Source organism: Columba livia, chromosome 11 (assembly GCF_036013475.1).
Source record: "Columba livia isolate bColLiv1 breed racing homer chromosome 11, bColLiv1.pat.W.v2, whole genome shotgun sequence".
In the NCBI taxonomy this organism is placed as follows: Eukaryota; Metazoa; Chordata; class Aves; order Columbiformes; family Columbidae; genus Columba; species Columba livia.
In genome coordinates this window covers 2,346,509-2,365,811 of record NC_088612.1, presented here as the reverse complement: position 1 = coordinate 2,365,811, position 19,303 = coordinate 2,346,509, and the positions used below count along the sequence as shown (strand labels likewise).

At 40.6% G+C, this 19,303-nt stretch overlaps 1 protein-coding gene across 3 annotated transcripts in view; it reads left to right on the top strand.

Moving 5' to 3' along the window:
* The window catches only part of FBN1 (fibrillin 1), a 153,539-nt gene that overhangs the window by 94,443 nt on the left and 39,793 nt on the right, over positions 1-19,303 (top strand). For all 3 annotated transcript variants that reach the window (XR_010475209.1, XM_065075856.1, XM_065075855.1), the window contains 13 exons: positions 759-884; positions 1,573-1,692; positions 2,669-2,806; positions 3,788-3,838; positions 6,389-6,514; positions 7,190-7,414; positions 8,637-8,762; positions 8,855-8,983; positions 9,723-9,848; positions 9,982-10,107; positions 10,985-11,107; positions 14,629-14,754; positions 15,575-15,700. Coding sequence is in view for 2 of the 3 variants with exons in the window: in XM_065075856.1 (XP_064931928.1) it covers positions 759-884; positions 1,573-1,692; positions 2,669-2,806; positions 3,788-3,838; positions 6,389-6,514; positions 7,190-7,414; positions 8,637-8,762; positions 8,855-8,983; positions 9,723-9,848; positions 9,982-10,107; positions 10,985-11,107; positions 14,629-14,754; positions 15,575-15,700 (1,668 nt within the window). In the remaining variant the exon portion in view is untranslated. The remainder of the gene's footprint in view (positions 1-758; positions 885-1,572; positions 1,693-2,668; positions 2,807-3,787; positions 3,839-6,388; positions 6,515-7,189; positions 7,415-8,636; positions 8,763-8,854; positions 8,984-9,722; positions 9,849-9,981; positions 10,108-10,984; positions 11,108-14,628; positions 14,755-15,574; positions 15,701-19,303) is intronic.

Genomic DNA, 19,303 nt, shown 5'->3' with positions numbered 1-19,303 from the left:
ACTCACATTGGCCTTGTTAGTCATAATATCTAAGACAGTTCAGAGCCAGCTTGGAAAAAATGGTGATTAAAAGACCAGGATGACCAGCAAAGCTTTCCAAACCAATCCTCTCATTTCTTTTATGACTGTGGGGGCTGCTGTGCACAGAATCAGAGACTGCATAGACCTATTCCACAGTATAAGCAAGATGAAAGTGTGATTCCCAACTTTATTTTGAACCATGGTGTGGCTGTCACAAATTATGGATATGTGTAGAAAGGAAGTACAAGCTCTTATAAAAGCAAACCAGCCCACTGGAGAATAAAGCTCAGGAAAAAGTCGACAAAAATGTATAGAGAAAGTTTTTTATTTTTACCTATTTAAAAACCAAAATTAAAATACTATTTTTTCTCTAGATAATATTTGTGTGGTTTGAATGAATATCATTATTATTGTTTCCATTGTTTTAATGACAGTTTTCATGAAGAAGGAAGGTGCAGTAAGTAGGATCTTTACTGTTAGTCATTTGGAATGGTCATTTCCATTTGAAATCGTTCCAAGCCTGTTGTCTACTAAAAGAATCTAGAAATCTTTTTAGTGTCTTTAAAAACCAGTGCAAGTCTTGTGTGAGTATTTTCTCTCTCTTTTTCTGCTCCCTTTGTCTCCTCTCTCCACATACACAAAATCTAATTAAATATGGCTGTTGGGAAGCAAATTTTGTCTTGGCTTCTGTTTCAGGAATGTTTTCTTTCTTAAAGAGTTCTTGATTTTCATTATAGACATTGATGAATGTGCGCTGAACATGCTGCTTTGTGACAACGGGCAATGCAGAAATACCCCTGGAAGTTTCACCTGCACCTGTCCAAAGGGATTTGTGTACACTCCTGACCTAAAGACGTGTGAAGGTAACTGGTAACGCTCCATTTCACCCCACTTTCATTCATTTGGATTGTTCTCAGATTGTTCCAGGAATACTTTGAACCTTGATAAGGATATAATGTATAGAACTAAAAAAAAAACCAACAAACCCCAAAACCAAAAAGAAACCCAACAAACCAAACCAAAGAAATTATATGGGGAAGGAAAGGAATGAGGAGAGACAAAACAAGGCCAAAATGGAATAATGAGATAACCTCATGGAACAGCCTGTATTAGATCTGTAGTAGCACTCTGCACAGTGACTACTAACAGTGGGCCCACACTGTGAGAAGAACCAAGTTTCACAAATGTGTTATCTGTGTGGAGGACAGAGCCAGACGGCTCCTAGTTTGGACCCTTTTTGAGCCACAGACAGGACGTGTATCAGATCGTTTAAACAACACAGTCTATCCCCACAAAGCAGAGCAATAGCTGGATATCACTGAAAAATGAGATGCTGCTTCCAAGTTCAGTGTTTTAATGTTCCGATGTTTGGGTCTGTCTTTAGGACACAAGCGCCATTAGTCTGCTGTGAAGAGTTTCATAACACAAAAGCAGAATATCAGGAAAACTGGTCATGAGGAAAGCTCTTTCCTTGTTTTCCTAAGCTGAAAAAGGCCATGTGTAATTTTTTCACTGCTTCCCAGCACTAACAGCAGTGTGTTTCTCTTCTAGATATTGATGAGTGTGAATCTAATCCCTGTGTTAATGGGGTGTGCAAAAACACACCAGGCTCTTTTGCTTGTGAATGTTCTCCTGAAAGCACTTTGGATACAACCAGAACCATCTGCATAGGTATTTATTCTTCTGAAGTCTTTACATTTGCTGGTGGAAAATGTCTAGTGACCTACAAACATTGTATTATAAGCCATGTTTAGAAAATAATTAACTTGTGTAGATAAATTCAGTGGAAAACATTACGGAAATGATGTTAAGAAAGTGTTTGTTTTCACCGTTACTGTGTGTAACTAAAGTGTGACCAGCACTTGGGAGCCTGGTGTGCTTCCATGTCAAATTTGAAAGATAGATGACATATTTTTTTGGTAACAAATATAGAAATGCTATGACTACTTCTTCAGGACTATGCTCAGCCACTTAATTCCCCCTGCAAGAGGGACAGACGTGTTCTCGTTAAGATCTGTGCTCTGGAAAGGCCACTTTTCTATTCGAGATGGAGCATGCGTAAGCTGTGTGAAGTCCAGAGCAGCTCAAGAGCAGCCTCAGACAATGCTGTGACTCAGATACTCTATGGACTCACAATTTCTTCCCTTACCTGTTCTGGAGAGACAGTAGTTTATAGCTGTTGCCTCGTCAGTGAGGAAAACTGCGGAATCATAGCTCTGTCTGATCCTTGGGTATCTCCTGCCACTCCCTATGTAGGAAGATCAGATATCCAGACTGAGGGATCTAATAAATTAATGGAAGAGCTAGAAGGGGTTCATGTCCACCCTGTTCTTCTGCATGTGCCTCTAGTCTGAGTCATAACAAATACAATGACTCAGATCTTGAATGGTGTTGAGATATTCCCTGTTACGGTTAATAAGAATAAACTAGGATTTGCAAGGGCTCTGTGCTGGGATGGTTTCAGGCTGTAGTCCAGCATAGAGAAGGGTTAATTAAAAGCTTTTAAAATAAATACAGATCTAACGTGGTAAGTTGTAATGAAAGGCTGATTTTTTTGCATGGTTAAATTCAAGCGTGTTTGCGGATACATTGATGTATAATGCTAAACAATCTGCATGACAATACATTGATTTTTTTAATCAAACAGAAACTGTTAAGGGTACCTGTTGGCAGAACATAGTGGATGGAAGGTGTGAAATAAATATCAACGGAGCAACTCTGAAGTCGCAGTGCTGTTCCTCACTGGGTGCTGCTTGGGGAAGCCCGTGTACGCCATGTGAACGAGGTAATGCTGTTAATTTTTCTCAGGAACCTAGAGTTTTTCCTGTTCTGAGGTTGGTCTGGATTATTGGCATAGAAGTTTGGGCACAGGCTGGACAAATAACTTTTTCTCTTATTAAGGACTCGTTCCTTATTTGGTCTGAAAATGAGAAATCTTAATATCTGAGAGGCAGCATGTAGCTATAAAAGGTTCAAACTTGGGATTTTATAGTAAACAAGTTTAAATTCTGAAGGGAAGGGACCACACCTACAGTCTGTAACTTGCAGCATTACTTTAGCATGGTTTGTCATAATTAGTGATTGAGAGTTCCTAATGATGTAGCAATAGATACATGTTCCCCAGAGCTCCCAAGAAAATGTTTGCAACAAATGTATCTTTGGTGTGGTAATGGAGGGAGGAGAGGGAGTAGCCCTTGTTATTATACTCTGTAGATTAACTGATGACCTAAAGAATCATAGAGCTGATGGGTTGAGATCTCTACATATCCACTTGATAATTAGACTGAACTGTGGGATGAGCTGGGAACCCAGGGATGAGCTGATGAATGCAGAAATGTGTGTGGGTTGTTATTTCTAGATGCTGAAAGCTGCTCGTTTGCTCAAATCTTTAGTTAAATTCCTCCTGTATATCTTAGCAGAATTCATCCTCATCCATCCGTGGTAAACAGGGCTGTAATGTGCTGGGATCAACTTAAATGAATTAATTGATTTGAATGAACCAGGAATCGTAAAACCACTTTTGGATTAGCTAGCTAAAACACATGGGAAGCAAAAGAGGATAATGGCTGGCACTCTGTATAGTTTATGTAGGTGCCCCATGTTATCTCTTTATTATTTCAGCAAATACTGAGATGCTGTCTAAATACTCAGACTTCTCATAGCAATAAACTCCAGACAATATTTCACATGATCAGTTTTGCACAATAAGTTAATAGTGAGTTTTGGACTGTAGCATTCTAAAAGTTCACTTTTGTTTGCTTTACAGACCCAATATGTCAAAAGGGATATTCAAGAATAAGAGGAACATTGTGTGAAGGTATTTATTGTTGCCTTAACGTAAATCAGAGCTTGAATGAAGAAATGCCAGTGTTTTGATTGAAGTGGTTAATTTAACACAGAGGAACACTATGCCAGATTCCTACCTCGTGTAGTTCCATTGACTTCATTACAGTTATGTCAGGGATGAATTTGATTTCAGGTTGTTTAACATTCCTACATATTTACAGTTTATCTCAAAGTACACACTTGCAATTATAGTGTCTATCAGTACAAGAAGATGGTTCTCTTTATTATATATATTATATATACTGTTAACTGGGTAACCTATTTGGGCAAATTATGCATCTTATATATGTTATAAACCATGGCATTATTGATACAATGGATACAAGCCATGACTATGCTTTAGAAAAAGAATGTTTAAAGACTATATTTCACATGAAAGTGGTTTGTGGTTTTGTTTGTTTATTTGTTTTTAACCTAGACTTTCTTCCATGCAGCATTATCTGAAATCAGACGCATTCCAAAGCATTGTTTCATTGTCTGATTTTAAATAAAAAAAGCATCAGGACACAGTTAAGGTTGAAGATTTAAAAAATGTGTAGCTTTTCGCCTGGTGTGAGAATTGAAGGTCCCACCCTATTTCATCTTTGTTTGAATTGATTTGAACCCCTGGCAAAATGCTGCATATTTCCATAATATGCAGAAGCTCCGAGAGTCTCAAACTGCTGTGGGTCATCCTGACGGACAACATCTGACATGACACTGCAGTTAAAATATTCTTTAAAAATTACTCCCATATGTAGCTTCCATAAAGAAACATTGTTTTTTCCCTTAATAAAAAATAAAATAAAACAAACAAAAAAAAAAATGAAAGAAAGAGGAACACCCTCACACATATTCTTTGCTTTCCAAATGATGACTGAATATCTTGGCACGTCTGTGCTGCGGACCCACTGTACATAACTTATCTGACCTCAGCAACACTTTCTGGAGTGTGTAAGTGAAAGAAAAGGGGAAAGAAAAAAAGTGGCCCCACCTATCTGTCTTCACAAGGAAAGTCTTAGAACATTTCAACACTGCTAGGATGGAAAGTTTATCCTTCCAAGATGTAGACATAACTGTTTTCAGCATTTCCTTTACCAGCACTTTGGAGTACATCTATTACATGCTTTAAACTTGCTCATTTCAGTGGGACCTGGAGAGCCCCAGATTTTTCAGAGCAGTTTCCCCTGCTTTTAGTGTACTGAAGCTGTATTTGGGTTTCAACCAACGTAAGCATTTTTCAAGACAGGGAAAGATCTCTAGGAAATTTACTGGCGAGTGAGAGACAGGACAAGGAATTTTAGTTCCCAAAAGGTGATACTCAGTTCTCCCATACGCAGCCAATGTCAAATGAGTAATGGACCTTGTGCAAGCAAACAAACCGAATTGGCAGCGTTGTTCCTCGAGTCTACGGGTGAGCCCTGGAGCTGTCAGCTGGAACACGGCTCATGGGCCATGAACTGTGTTTCAGTGGTTTCTAACAGTCCACTGATTTTACTTCCAGTCAGTGTGGGCCTTTTATTTATAATGCCGCCTCCTTGATGTCCCGCTCACGTTCGTCCTCCACCCTGCTCCATGTGGTCTGAGAGCTGCAGAATCTCTCCACACCAGGAGTTGTGTGTGGAAATCCAGCAGGTCCAGCCTACTCGCTTCTTTATTATACATGAGTGTTCAGCTATAGAATATCAGAGTGATTCTTTTCTCATTTCTTGTCCTTATCCCTTCCTGCCTTAAAAATTGTCATGCTTCATCTTCAGCCATACTAACGCTGGTGACTTTTCCTAAAGGCGGTTGTGAAGGACGAAGGACACTGGTGGGAGAACCCCACACCCAGATTACTAAACATTATTATTAAACCTTTATTTATAATCAGGCCAAGTTAACACAGCTAATCAAGTTATCCTTACCTAAAAGTGCTAAATTTGCCACTTAAATATAGAAATATAATCTTTACTTAATGAAGTCAAACTGTGTGGAGTCATAAGGAGTTTGTTTTCATCTATATAAAGTTACTAATTGCTGACAAGGGGCCAGATTTCATAGGGTCAGATTTCAACCAATGGTATAGTTTCCAGACATGCAGAGGTATGCCTGATAAGACACAAACATCAAAAATACAAACATTTTTTTAAAGTTTCAAAATAGAGCATAACTTAATCAGGTTGGAATAATGCATAATCTCAGTATGCACTTACCTTTTTCTTTCTTTGCCCATTTGCTTCAAAAATCTGGCCCACAGTGAGTATGAAAATTGATTATGCACTTCCTTTTTTTGTTACTTTTCAGGTTAATTTCAATATATATGCAAATGGCATATAACATCATGTATTATTTCTAATCACAGCATTTTTCTCTAATTAATTGGTTCTGGCTGACTTGCATAGGAAATCCTAAATATTTGGAATTTTGTCAGGCCATACAAACTGCTGTGGTTTTACATTTTACCCTAAAAACCAAACATTAGAATGTTCGTATTTTTTTCTGATGTGCTCATGTTTAGCATGCTGCTGATTCCTTTTATTCACATTTTGTTTGGAAATAGATGTAAATGAATGTGAGGTGTTTCCTGGAGTCTGTACCAATGGGCAGTGTGTCAATACCTTGGGGTCGTTTGTTTGCCAGTGCCCCAATGGAATGACTTTAGATGCTTCTGGACGAACATGTCTTGGTAGGTATTAATTCCATTTACAGGTCTTCTAGTCAAGAGGAATCTATGTGGTGAGCAATGTTTGCACTGCATGTTTTCTTACAAGTAAGGCAAATTATTTCTGGCCACATAAGCCATTTTCAAATGGAATCAATCAGGGACATGAACTTGGTTCAACTGGAATATGAACAGATTCCAATGGTAGTAGCTAAAGCCCATCGCCATCTGCAAGCTGTTGAATATCATCGATTTAATTCCTTACAGATCGCCTGTGCTCTTAGCACTCTCCACCAGCAGCTCCACTGAAATCACCGAGGTGGAAGGGTGGTGGGGGGACCATTGTGGGCCAGGACTCGGTCATCTGGGGAGGGATGTGGTGTTGCTAGCACACCATACGCCTTAATGGAGGGAGCAACACAATATCCAGCTTTTGTACTCTGTCCGTTCAAAGCACCTTGGTCCCTTTATGATAATAAATTCCCAGGATTTGTCTGAGAACAAGGTGTAGCTCGTAGTAAATAAAAGGCCTTATGTAGTTTAGGTAAGCTGGAATACTTAAAATCCTCTCTGATCCAAAATTTACTACAAGCGTTGAGCACCATTTTTCAGAATGGCGTTTTAAGCTTACTCAACTCTTACCTGTGGGGAACTAAACTTTCTCTTCCTCTCTCAACATGTTGTTCAATTGCCCAACAGACATTCGTTTGGAGAGTTGCTACCTGCAGCATGAAGACGAGCAATGCACGTCCCAGATCCCAGGCCGGCACCGGATGGACGCTTGCTGCTGCTCCGTGGGGGCAGCGTGGGGCTTTGACTGTGAGGAGTGTCCTCTGAAGGGATCACCTGAATATGAAGCTCTTTGTCCAAGAGGATCTGGGTTCTCTACAAAGATAGAGATAACTGGCAAACCTTTCTCTAAAGGTATGTGATGCATTTGTGATTTGTTGCCAGAAAATCCTGCTGGCTCTTCCTTTTACTCTTCCCTTGGACAATTCATGTGAGTTTGAAGATTTCAGTGGTAGTCAGTCATTCCACTAACCTTAAGGCACATTTGTAAATCTGATTAGATTTCGTGGAAATGAAACAAGATAATATAATCTGTGTCAGAGGCCATTAAATCCATGTAATACTGCAGGTTCAAAATACTAAATTTGTGTCTCTACTAGAGAGGTTAAATTGTGCCTCCTGTGTTGCATCTAATGGCACATCTGGCTGATGGAATAGCTTTGAAAAGCTGGCACCTCATAGTGCAGGAACTGGAGCAAACTGAGCAGTCAGCTTTGGATGCAGTGAAACGGCAATCCTTCTGACCCGCACAGGGTGCAACAGTTTCAATTCTACTCTGGAGCCAGCAAGGGAGGGTGAATAATTTTGGGAATTTCTTGTGGAACTACTTGGAGAAGTAGAGAAAAATGTTTCTGGGGGGACAGCTCAAATCAGCAGAATTTAATTTACTGTAAACCAACTCTTGTTTATGACTATTGTTGGTAAACTTCCAGCATTAAATTAAATTCCACACAGTGACACCCTAGCTTCATGTGCTGAAAGCCATCTTTCCAGGGTTACCAGTGAGGTTAAGCTGGACGATGTCAGAAGCACAAAAAGATGTGAATATATTTATAAAGAAAGCCAGTTACCCAAAACCTAAAGATTTTGTCTGAAAGGAGGGGAAAATATATATGAATGACAATTACTGTTGTTAGTTTCAGCCTTAGTTTTACAAACAGTTACTAAGCCATTAATTATCCATAAAGAAAAGTGACATGTGCTTTTACTTACGCTCATTATATTTTCTGTGACTCATGTAAGTCACATTTTTTTCTCAGAAACCTGAAGACAGAGTGGTTCTTTTGGAAGCACCCTTTGCCCTTGTGGGTTGATCCTCTGGCCACTGAAATCTTACTGTTGACTTCTGGGAGCTGCAGATCAAATCCTGCAGGAAAAAGGGGAGAGTAATAGCATTTTGTGGCAGAAAGTGCACTTGGGAGTTGCAGCGCAGACTGTCTCCATTGTCATTTAGGTGGAAGCCAGTATCAGTTTATGTAGTGTGGTCTAGGATGAGCGCTGAAGTTGGCATTATTCTTCTATGAGCTGTTTTTGTATGAAGTGATAACATCATATGTCCTTACTGTTTCATTTTTAGATATCAATGAATGCAAAATGGTCCCCAGTCTTTGTACTCATGGAAAATGCAGAAATACCATTGGTAGTTTTAAGTGTAGATGTGACAGTGGATTTGCCCTGGATTCTGAAGAGAGGAATTGCACAGGTAAATTGCATGGTTGTATCTCTCAGAACTTTGATTTGCAAAGGAAAAACTGGACTCCTCTGAAAATACTGTGAATGTGTTTTGTGTTACAGATATTGATGAATGCCGCATCTCTCCTGATCTTTGTGGCCAAGGCATCTGTGTCAATACTCCTGGAGACTTTGAATGTGAATGTTTTGAAGGCTATGAAAGTGGATTTATGATGATGAAAAACTGCATGGGTATGTTTTTTATAGGCCATAGATGTGCAATAGTATGCTGTGTGCTAGTGTGCTATTCATGGGTTTGGTTTTGTTTTTCAAGGTTTCATTGTGTCTGGGTTTAAGTCTCTCCCATTTTGTGAGTCTTACTAAAGCTCCCTTTAACTTGATTTCCACCCCAAATGTGACTTCACTGCTTTTGCAAAATGCCAAAGCATAAATGAGCAAGTGTCAAGTTGTAGGATGTTAATTTATCCCCACAATCTCCATTTTACTAAGTGGGATATTATCTTGAACTTTGAAGTTAGAAGCAGCCTTTTTTGATTTATTAATTTAAAAAGAATTGTTTTAACGGCACTGTGGTGTGAGGGATAACTCACTGCACTGTGGTGTGAGGGGTAACTCACTGCACTGGGGTGTGAGGGGTAACTCACTGCACTGGGGTGTGAGGGGTAACTCACTGCACTGGGGTGTGAGGGATAACTCACTGCACTGGGGTGTGAGGGGTAACTCACTGCACTGTGGTGTGAGGGGTAACTCACTGCACTGTGGTGTGAGGGGTAACTCACTGCACTGTGGTGTGAGGGGTAACTCACTGCACTGTGGTGTGAGGGGTAACTCACTGCACTGTGGTGTGAGGGGTAACTCCAGAGCCCATGTAGCAGATGGTGCTGTGATGGGTAGCAGATAATGGTGATGGACAGGATGCCGCTGTGGTGGTGCTGACCCCACACTGATATGAATTCCCTTCTCTCTGCAGACATCGATGAGTGTCAGCGCAATCCCCTTCTCTGCCGAGGTGGCACCTGCATCAACACAGAGGGAAGCTTTCGGTGCGACTGCCCTCCAGGCCATCAGATATCACCAAATATCTCTGCTTGTATAGGTGAGACATGCAGGCAAATTCACTGTTGTGTGCAGCTTTTGATACCGCTCTTGTGCTGCACATGCATTTACAATGTTTGCTTTAGTATCATTTTAATTCAGACTTCAAACACACTCATTTTCTTTTGCAACAGACATTAATGAATGTGACCTAAGCACCAACCTGTGCCGAAATGGACATTGTGTCAACCTGATTGGAAAGTATCAGTGTGCTTGCAACCCTGGATATCAGTCCACGCCTGACAAGTTGTACTGTGTTGGTAAGGACAAAATCTACAGGGGATCTCTAGTGAACAGAGAAGATAAAACACGAAGAATTGTATCATTTTTAGTAGTTCTATAAAGACATTTTAACTATGATTCAAAAATCTAGTACAGCTTGTCAAAATAGTAGGCAAAAAACTCAAAATGTGCATATCCATTACTTGCCATGAATGAATGAACTTATGGCAGCATTACAGTTAACTGGGTAATAGCTTATTTTTTGTAGTAAGTCAATGATGATGCACAAAATAGCATAGTATTTGAAATAGCCTAAGACTACAGGCTTCAGTCATTAAGAGGGAATAGCTTGTTAAATCCTGACTCCTATATTTGATTAAAAATTGTCATTCCTGGCAGACCATGGAGTAGAATCATGTGGTTCAATTTAATTTGATATGCAGTTGTCTCAAATGAAGGGCCTTTCCTGTAACTGTTTCCTAAAGCCCCATTTTATAAATGACACTTAGCTTAAATCATGTATTGTGTACTCGTTTATATGCATACATTTTATTGTGCCATGGAATAATCCACTGGTTTTATTGTGCATCCTTTTATATGCATTTTATTGTGCCACGGGAGTTCAGGAAGAAACCACTGGCTTTAATTTTGCCTGGTAGATAATTTTTCCCTTGATCTTTACAAAAACATTGTTGCCTTCGTGATACTGGGGTAGCCCAACAGTGGTATTTTTACATGTAGAAAAAGAACTGTATTCCTGTATTTGCAAACACTTGAATGTTCAAGGAGAGTGCAAATATCAGGCGTAGATTCTGGATTGATGCTATTCTGGAAAGGTGGCTCAAAGTATGTCCTTGAAAGGTGCTTTGAAGTAAAAGGTATTGTGGGTTTTAACTGTAGTTTTCTCCTTTTTAGATATCGATGAGTGCAGTATAATGAATGGTGGCTGTGAGAACTTCTGTACCAACTCGGAGGGCAGCTATGAATGTAGCTGTCAACAAGGCTTTGCACTCATGCCAGACCACAGGACATGCACTGGTGAGGGAGATTTTGGGAACTTTTCTGCTGGAAGGGTTTATTTCAGTAGTTTAAAAAGGAACCTTCTTTTTAAGATGAAAGCTATCATAACAAATGCCCTGTAAAAACAAAACCAACACAATTAATGCATGGAAAGCGAAGTTCTTTTTCTAAGGTAAACATCTCCAGAGTATCAGTATTGGACAACTGCAGACTGTATGACTTTGAAGGGAATCGATTCTTCAGGATTTCAGGAAGTGATTCTGAGTTTGGTAACAAAAAACTGTAATGCTTTCAGTAGGTGATACATCTTCTCCCTTAAAATATTGTATTAGATCCAAGTCCAAAATGTGTTGAAGTCAATGGAAAGAATCATTATAAACATAAGCCAAAATGCTCTTTATGGTTCTGTTGGGGAGATAATAGACAGAAATGCTAGAAAAGGAGCTGATCACCCTGTTCTGTGGTTGTGTGGGATCTACTCCTAAGCAAGCAAGAAAATTCCTATTTTTAATTCTTTGTTTAGTGAAACGCGTGTGTGCTGCACTACTTCAAAACCCAGTGACTTTCAGACAGATTGGAATGTGAATAGTGTGAACCTTTCTTAGGAAACAGTCCTCTTGCACTCTAAATGGGGTTTGTGAGAAAATTTTCAGAGCTCTAACAGCTGAGTGTTCTCCTTTGGGAGTCTGGGAGTCATAATCCCATTAAGTGAATTGTACTGGGTGATTTCCACATAGGTTACTGGAAAGATAATTAGACCCTACTCCTCTCTTACTTCTTGCTGCACAACTACTGGCCGCTGAGGCATGTGAATGTTTGCCAGCTGTTTGCCAGTTCCATCCAAGAGTCCCTTGAAGAGCATGAGAAATACAACAGGGTTAATCCCTTGGAATAGAATTGCCTTTATAGTTGAACAAATAGGGAGTTTTCTATACTGAATTAATAGAGAAAGCTCACATTTAGAATTTGTAAATATTTATAGACCTCTGACCAGGGTCTCAATTACCCTGAGGCCACTCGCTACCATTCCAAAAGATAGAAGAGCCTTAAAGCATAGTTAAACACAGTTTGCGCACCCATCGCATCGTACACTGTCAGAAAGATGTAAAGTAGCCAGTCTTCAGCGAGCATCAGTTCAGTTCTAGAAAAGGCATGTTTGTACAGAAACTTGCCCAAACATTGGTGTTTGGGGCACTTTTTCAATGCAAAAATAAAACCAGTTGATCAAAATTGTGCCTCAGGCAAAATCTAAGCCTGAGTGAGAGGATTAGAGGGACATGAGAGGGAAGGGAAGATGGGGGGAGTAGGAGTCTCTGAGCCACTTTTCTGTTTTCATCTTCTTGGTTTGACTGGGGACACTGGGGCCAAATGACCCCAGTGCGTACTTGGACAGTCCTGGGGTTCTCAAGTCTACTGGCTAGAAACAGCTCTGTGCTTTGCTCCTGCTTCTCCTTAGCCACTCAAAGACATCTCTAAATCCAAAACCAAAGCAGATTATTTAGAGCACCTTCCTGTGTATTAAACTAAAAAAATTGGAATAGAAAACTATCATCTTGCCATTCTCCAAATGAAAAAGGAAGGAAGCAATTGCCTTTGCTGTGGGGAGGGGATGGTTTCTTGGTGGTTTTGTCCACACGTTCACTTGACCATAAACATGTCTGTAGAAGTTGGTAGTCAGGTCTTATCTGGGTGACGAAAAAAAACTCCATCTGATCTTAGTTGTGAATTTTTGCATATACGTATCCAGCCTTGATCTGAAAAATAGCATTTCATTCATAGGCCAGCCACCAAGAGCTATTAGCTATTCATTTTCATACTATCCTCTAAGAAAGACTTGAATGTGATAGTGAACACATAAAAAGGTTTAAATAGCAGAAACACCAGACACCTTTGGATGTCAAGTCAAATTCCACTCAAGAAAATACCCGGAGATGTGAGGGGTCACCTTCACCACCCTTTGGTAGAAAAAAATACTACTTCCTTCCCTTGGATAGACATTGATCACGTATATAAATATGTGGTGAATATTCAAAATCTGCCAGCTGAAATTTTGCCTCTGCCCAAACTGAGTGAAAAATAAGAAAAAGTATGTTTTGTGCCATTTTTTACTCATTGCACTGAGTATCTCCTTTTGCTATGTTAGGTGTTTGTGCATGGTACAAGATTTAGTAGAACTGTGACCTGAGTTTGTGAAACACCTATTTTACATTTTCAGTTTGCTCTCTGTGTGAACATGTCTTTTATCTTTAACATCACACAAAGCTAGAAGCCATTACCGAATATATTTCTTGATAATTGAGCTGGTAAGAATGCTGTTCAGTTCAGTAGTAGGTCAGGTTTGAATTGGTGAGGTTATGCATCAATAATCAGCTCAATTAGGAGAAACAACAGGTTCTTTGTCAGCTGATTTTCCCCCAACTGTGAAATCAGTACAGTGACAGGTTAGTAAATAAAGTTCTTTATTTCTGTCACTATTATCCCCATCTCTAGAGCTTAATTTTGCATGTTAATTCAAATTCCACTCCAAATTAACATTTCCAGGCTAATGTCCATGCCAACATTATTTGCTTGTTAAGATGAACAGGAACTGGTCAGCCTTCTTCCTTGCAGAACTTGTGTATCCACACAAGCACTAGCTGCTGGAAATACAGAAGAATAATGAACATAATATTTTAAGTTAAAGTGAGTTCATTTTCTGCAGCTGCATAATTACTGCAATCCACAATAGACTGGCCTGATAATGAGTTACACCCTTTCTCTTGGAGGGGGTTCCTGAATCTTGTCCTTTTTGTGCTGATTTTTTTCCCATGGTGTCACTCGGCAGAGTTTCTGATTTTTGCTCTCGCTGGTCTCTGCTGGTGCTGACACAGGGAGATTCTGGGGATTTTTACAAGGAACACTAATATAACCCCAGGGACTCTGAAAGATTCCAGATCTTAGCATGGCTGCATTAATATAATAAAGCGTCTGCTTCTGCAGCTTGGCCCCAGTCAATGATGGCCGATTTCATTAATTGAGAACACAACTTAACATGCTAAAGAATGTAACTATATGGGTTGGCCTGGCCAGTCAGCTGAAACGCTGAAAAAACCCATAAAATCGCTTAGCGAAATAAATGTACGTAGTGTAATTATTCCCGTCCTGAGTTCGACTCTGTGTTTCCAGTTTGTCACCACCCGTGAGGCCTGTAGAGGTATTCTGGTATTTTTGTCACTGAATTTGACTTCAGAGCTTCCATTGATTTCAACCGTGATGGATTGTATCCAAGAATCTCCAGTTGTATGTGGCCATGTGGTGTGATAAAGGTTCTGTATATTTTTTTCATGTCAATGACTTTTCTACCTACAAAGTTGGTTCCTGTTCCCTTTGGAGTCAGACAGGAATATTTGCCTCTGACTTCAGCTGGAGACAAAGACAGGATAGGACAAGGATTCAATCTTCATCGTGTTTACCAAGGCATTAAAATGCTTTGCTTGCCATGATTATGCTGAGTTGCATTCCATAAAGGTAGCATATTTTAATGTAATTTTTCCCTGTAGACATCGATGAGTGTGAGGACAATCCTAACATCTGTGATGGAGGCCAGTGCACAAACATCCCAGGAGAATACAGGTGTCTTTGCTATGATGGATTCATGGCATCTGAAGACATGAAGACTTGCATAGGTAAGTGAAAGTACATATTTTCCAATCTGCATTAACTAGGGAAAAATGGTTTATTAAGGCATTAGTACTTCCAAGTTGACAGACAATGACATTTAAAGAGTATTGATTTTACACCTTAATTTTGGCCAGCTGACCACAGGACAAGCTATGCTTATCAAATGCAGATGTAATCTCTGTATATCACTATAGACAGGGGTGCAAACATGAAGATCTGTAGCGTCATATCTTTGCATCCTCTTCCAGTGAGTTTTTTGAGCAGCTCGGATGAGAGTGCTCGCTGAAAGGAACTGCTGGTGGGTGACACCACAGAGAGATTGTAGAAAGATAGATCACTAGCGCTGATTTAAACTTGTCTCTGAGACAAAACCACGTGCAAGTGCTGTAGCTTGGTAGAACAGTCGTGAAACAATGTATCTCCAAAACCAATTTTCACTTTTAAATTAAAAATCTGGAGTGTATTTGAGGAGAAACGTTTGTACAAAACTAGATAACATATGTATGCGTGTATGAATGTATGTACAAACACACACATACATATACATTGAAAGCATCAGTAAATAGTCATTCCTTGGATAATGTGCTGAATCTTAGTCTCTGCCTTTAAGGAAAGCTGGAATTACAGGTATGTTAATACAGATATGGTAATATAGCAGTGTTAAACCAGATCTCAAAATGTACGCTAGCTCAGGAGTAGCTAATCTAAGCAGTTTTCTCTTTGCATATGTAGGCCCATGTTTGCATTAAAACATCATAACTTGAGAGATTTTCCCAGTTACTTTCTAAGAATTTTATTGAATAAATCTTAACTTATTTTTTTTAGATGTTAATGAGTGTGATCTGCATCCAAACATCTGTCTGAGTGGAACCTGTGAGAATACAAAAGGCTCTTTTATCTGTCATTGTGATATGGGATATTCAGGCAAGAAAGGCTCAACTGGTTGCACAGGTATGTTTTAAAGTTCAATTATTCACTTTTAGTTAAACTTCTGAGTCTGCCTGCCCTCTTCTCTAGTGTTCGAAACCTCCTCTCACTGTGATTCTTTCCACTTATTTGTGCTAAATATTGTGTCTCTTATCCATATTCCCTCCGCTTGTGTTCTGCTCAAGTTTGGTGGCCCAGCATTCAGCTTGATGCTGCTTCTGCTGAAACGAGTGACAAAATGTCCACTGGGAACAAAATGTGGCTTATTACTGCATGGCTGTTAGTCTGAGAACAGAAAATGCCTTTGCTTGTAACATGATGGGCTCCTGAGGACCTCAGTGCGTTTGGATTCGATAATTATGTACTGTGCATCCAAATAAACAGGTATCTGTCCCAGGCATTATTTTGGCAAACACAGATGGCTTAAAATACATCCTAAAATAATTCTTCAGTTCTTACAAAGTGACAACAATACAGCTACTCAACTATATGATATCAGCAAAATCAGAATTTGCATTATTTTGTGTATTGCCAACAAACAGAAATGAGATTCAAATATACAGGCTTTGAGGGCATGATATTAATAATCCTAGTGCTCATGTCTCAAGCCAAGGTGTGGAGAGTCTTAGGCTTTGCCCGAATATAAATGCAAACATATGTTTAATATAACTTTTAATGTCGACTTAGTGTAAACACATTTCTGGCAATGTCTTTGAGACAAACTTTTATTCTTAATCTGCCCTTATGGTATAGAGTTAATAATATACTTCTGGAAGTGACCCGAATATATGAAGCTGGTTTTTTTACAGCTCACATAGAACAGTCTGAGAGCTGGAGTTGTACTTTGCGTATTGGACCGTGGACGAATAGTTGTGCATTAGTAACAGCTGCCTTTGACTTATATATGAACTGATCTGAATCCAAGAAATCCCTAATTGTACCCCGTAGACCAACAGTTCAATGTTCTTTGTTTCTGTGCTAAATTATATGAAGATCTTCAGTGCTCTAGACCTGAAAAACCCTCGTGCTGATCAGTTACACATGGTGCAGCGATCACTCCCAGCGTGATGAGGGATGGTCAGGAGCAGTCAAGGAAGATGAAACAAAACTGATGACACCAAGCTGGGAGGAGTGGCTGACACTGGAAGCTGTGCTGCCATCAGAGACCTGGACAGGCTGGAGAGCTGGGCAGGGAAAAATTTAATGAAATAGAACAAGGGCAAGTGTAGAGTCTTGAATCTGGGTAGGAACAACCCCAGGTTCCAGTATAAGTTGGGGAATGACCTATTAGAGAGCAGCGTAGGGGAAAGGGACCTGGGGGTCCTGGGGACAGCAGGGTGACCATGAGCCAGCACTGGGCCCTTGTGGCCAGGAAGCCAATGGTACCTGGGGTGGGTTAGAAGGGGGTGGTCAGTAGGTCAGAGAGGTTCTCCTGCCCCTCTGCTCTGCCCTGGGGAAACCACATCTGGAATATTGTGTCAAGTTGTGGCCCCTCAGTTCCAGCAGGACAGGGAACTGCTGGAGAGAGTCCAGCGCAGGGCAACAAAGATGCTGAAGGGAGTGGAGCATCTCCCGTGTGAGGAAAGGCTGAGGGAGCTGGGGCTCCGGAGCTGGACAAGAGGACACTGAGGGGTGACTCATTCATGGGGATCAATATGGAAAGGGTGAGTGTCAGGAGGATGGAGCCAGGCTCTTCTTGGTGACAACCAATGGTAGGACAAGGGGTAATGGATTCAAACTGGAACACAATAGGTTCCACTTGAACTTGAGAAGAAACTTCTTCCTGGGGAGGGTGGCAGAGCCTGGCCCAGGCTGCCCAGGCCGTTGTGGAGTCTCCTTCTGTGCAGACATTCCAACCCGCCTGGACACCTTCCTGTGTAACCTCATCTGGGTGTTCCTGCTCCATGGGGGGATTGCACTGGATGAGCTTTCCAGGTCCCTTCCAACCCCTGACATTCTGGGATTCTGTGAAACAACCAGCAGAAGGCAAAAGGCAGAGAAAGGTCATGGAGGCAGGGGAGGAATCTGAGGTATGCCTTCTGGGCAAGTGCCTGGAAATAGCCACCATTTTGGCATCATGTGACACAGGGTAATGGCAAATGTCCCAAGCAATACATTTTGTTAATAGAGATGCAGGGAAATCCCTCCCTCCTGGTCCGGCCAAGTCCAGCCCATTGGATGGACACTGTCTGCCATGCGGGCTCTTCCCACTGCCTCGCTCGTCTTTACAGTTCCCTCAGCCTGTCCTCTGCTTTGGACTGTACGCCAGTGTCCCAGGGAGGATGACGCTCACCAGGAAAAGCACCAGGACGCCTTAATTACAACAGATGCTGTAGAGGAGCTCAGCAATTTGAAAGAGGACAGTGGTCTTAGAAAAAAAAAAAACATGTTAAGTATCAATTATGCTGATACAGCTGAGATGGGATGGTACTCAAGATTTAAATAAGAAAAGGGAGGAAGCAGAGCAGGAGCTTTCTAGGTTGGTTTAATGCTGAAGAAACTGTGTGAATACCTGCCCTGTTGTGACCACAGTGTGCAGGTTCTCACATTCTGGTTTTTAAAAAGTCTGATTTACTGGTGGAAACCTTTGGATTTCCCACCTCATGTTTGCACAGTTTTAGAGGAGGGTTGAAGTTCCCAGGCTCGGGTACTGTAGACCATGAGAGTATCCATCAGGGCTTCTTCTGGAGGGATCTTGCCAATAGCACCTTCAACTCAGGATTCAGTTCTTGTCTTAGAGACAGATCAAAAGCATCTACAGTTTTTAGGAACTCCCATGCAAAAAAATTAGAAAAATGTGTACAATGCTTTGAATGGGAGGTTCTCTGTTTCATGAGAACAACTAAATAACGTCCTCTGGGTTCCATTAAAATTTGTCTAAATATTTCAGTTCCCTTGTCATTACTGATTGTTTCCATTTTAACAAATAAACATGTTTTTTTCTCTAATCATTTAACGGTATTCGGAATCCACCCACTGACTTACATTCCCATCCCACACAGATGTTAGTTCCCCCTCTCCTTAGTTCTCAGTAAGAATGTGGACAGAGTTTAGTAGCAAAAATATAATTAAAAAAAATGCAAAAATATACATTGTAGATGCAGGTTTCCTAGGCAGAGTGCAATGAATGGTTTAATTTCAATTCACAGGGCAAATTGTGGCAAGACAGAGCTGTTCATTTTAGATTCTTCTAGGCAGGCAATGGTATGTAGCCACTAGAGAGAAGATTGCAAACTTTCCCCTGTCCCAGTTCCAGCTTGCCTAGCTTCATGACAGATCTCTTGTCTCAGCATTTTCTGGCGATAAAGTGTACATGTACTTGTGCAGAGACGAAATCCTGTATTGGCACTTGCATTTGTATTTCGTGATACATCACCACTCTGGAGCACTGCCTGTAAACTTGCAATATTTCACTGTTGATGTAGAGCCATAGATTTACTTGTTCTGATATTTTCACAGAGGAACAAGTTCTTCTCTGACTCTCTTCCATCCATCCTTGCCAGTTGGGGCTGTGTGGACAAGACCTGTTGGCTCCTGGTAGAGCTGCGCTTGCACAGGCGTAGTGCACTGTTCACAAGGTCAAGCTGAATGAGGTGAACTTGGGGGCTGAAGTTGCCTGAGACAGTC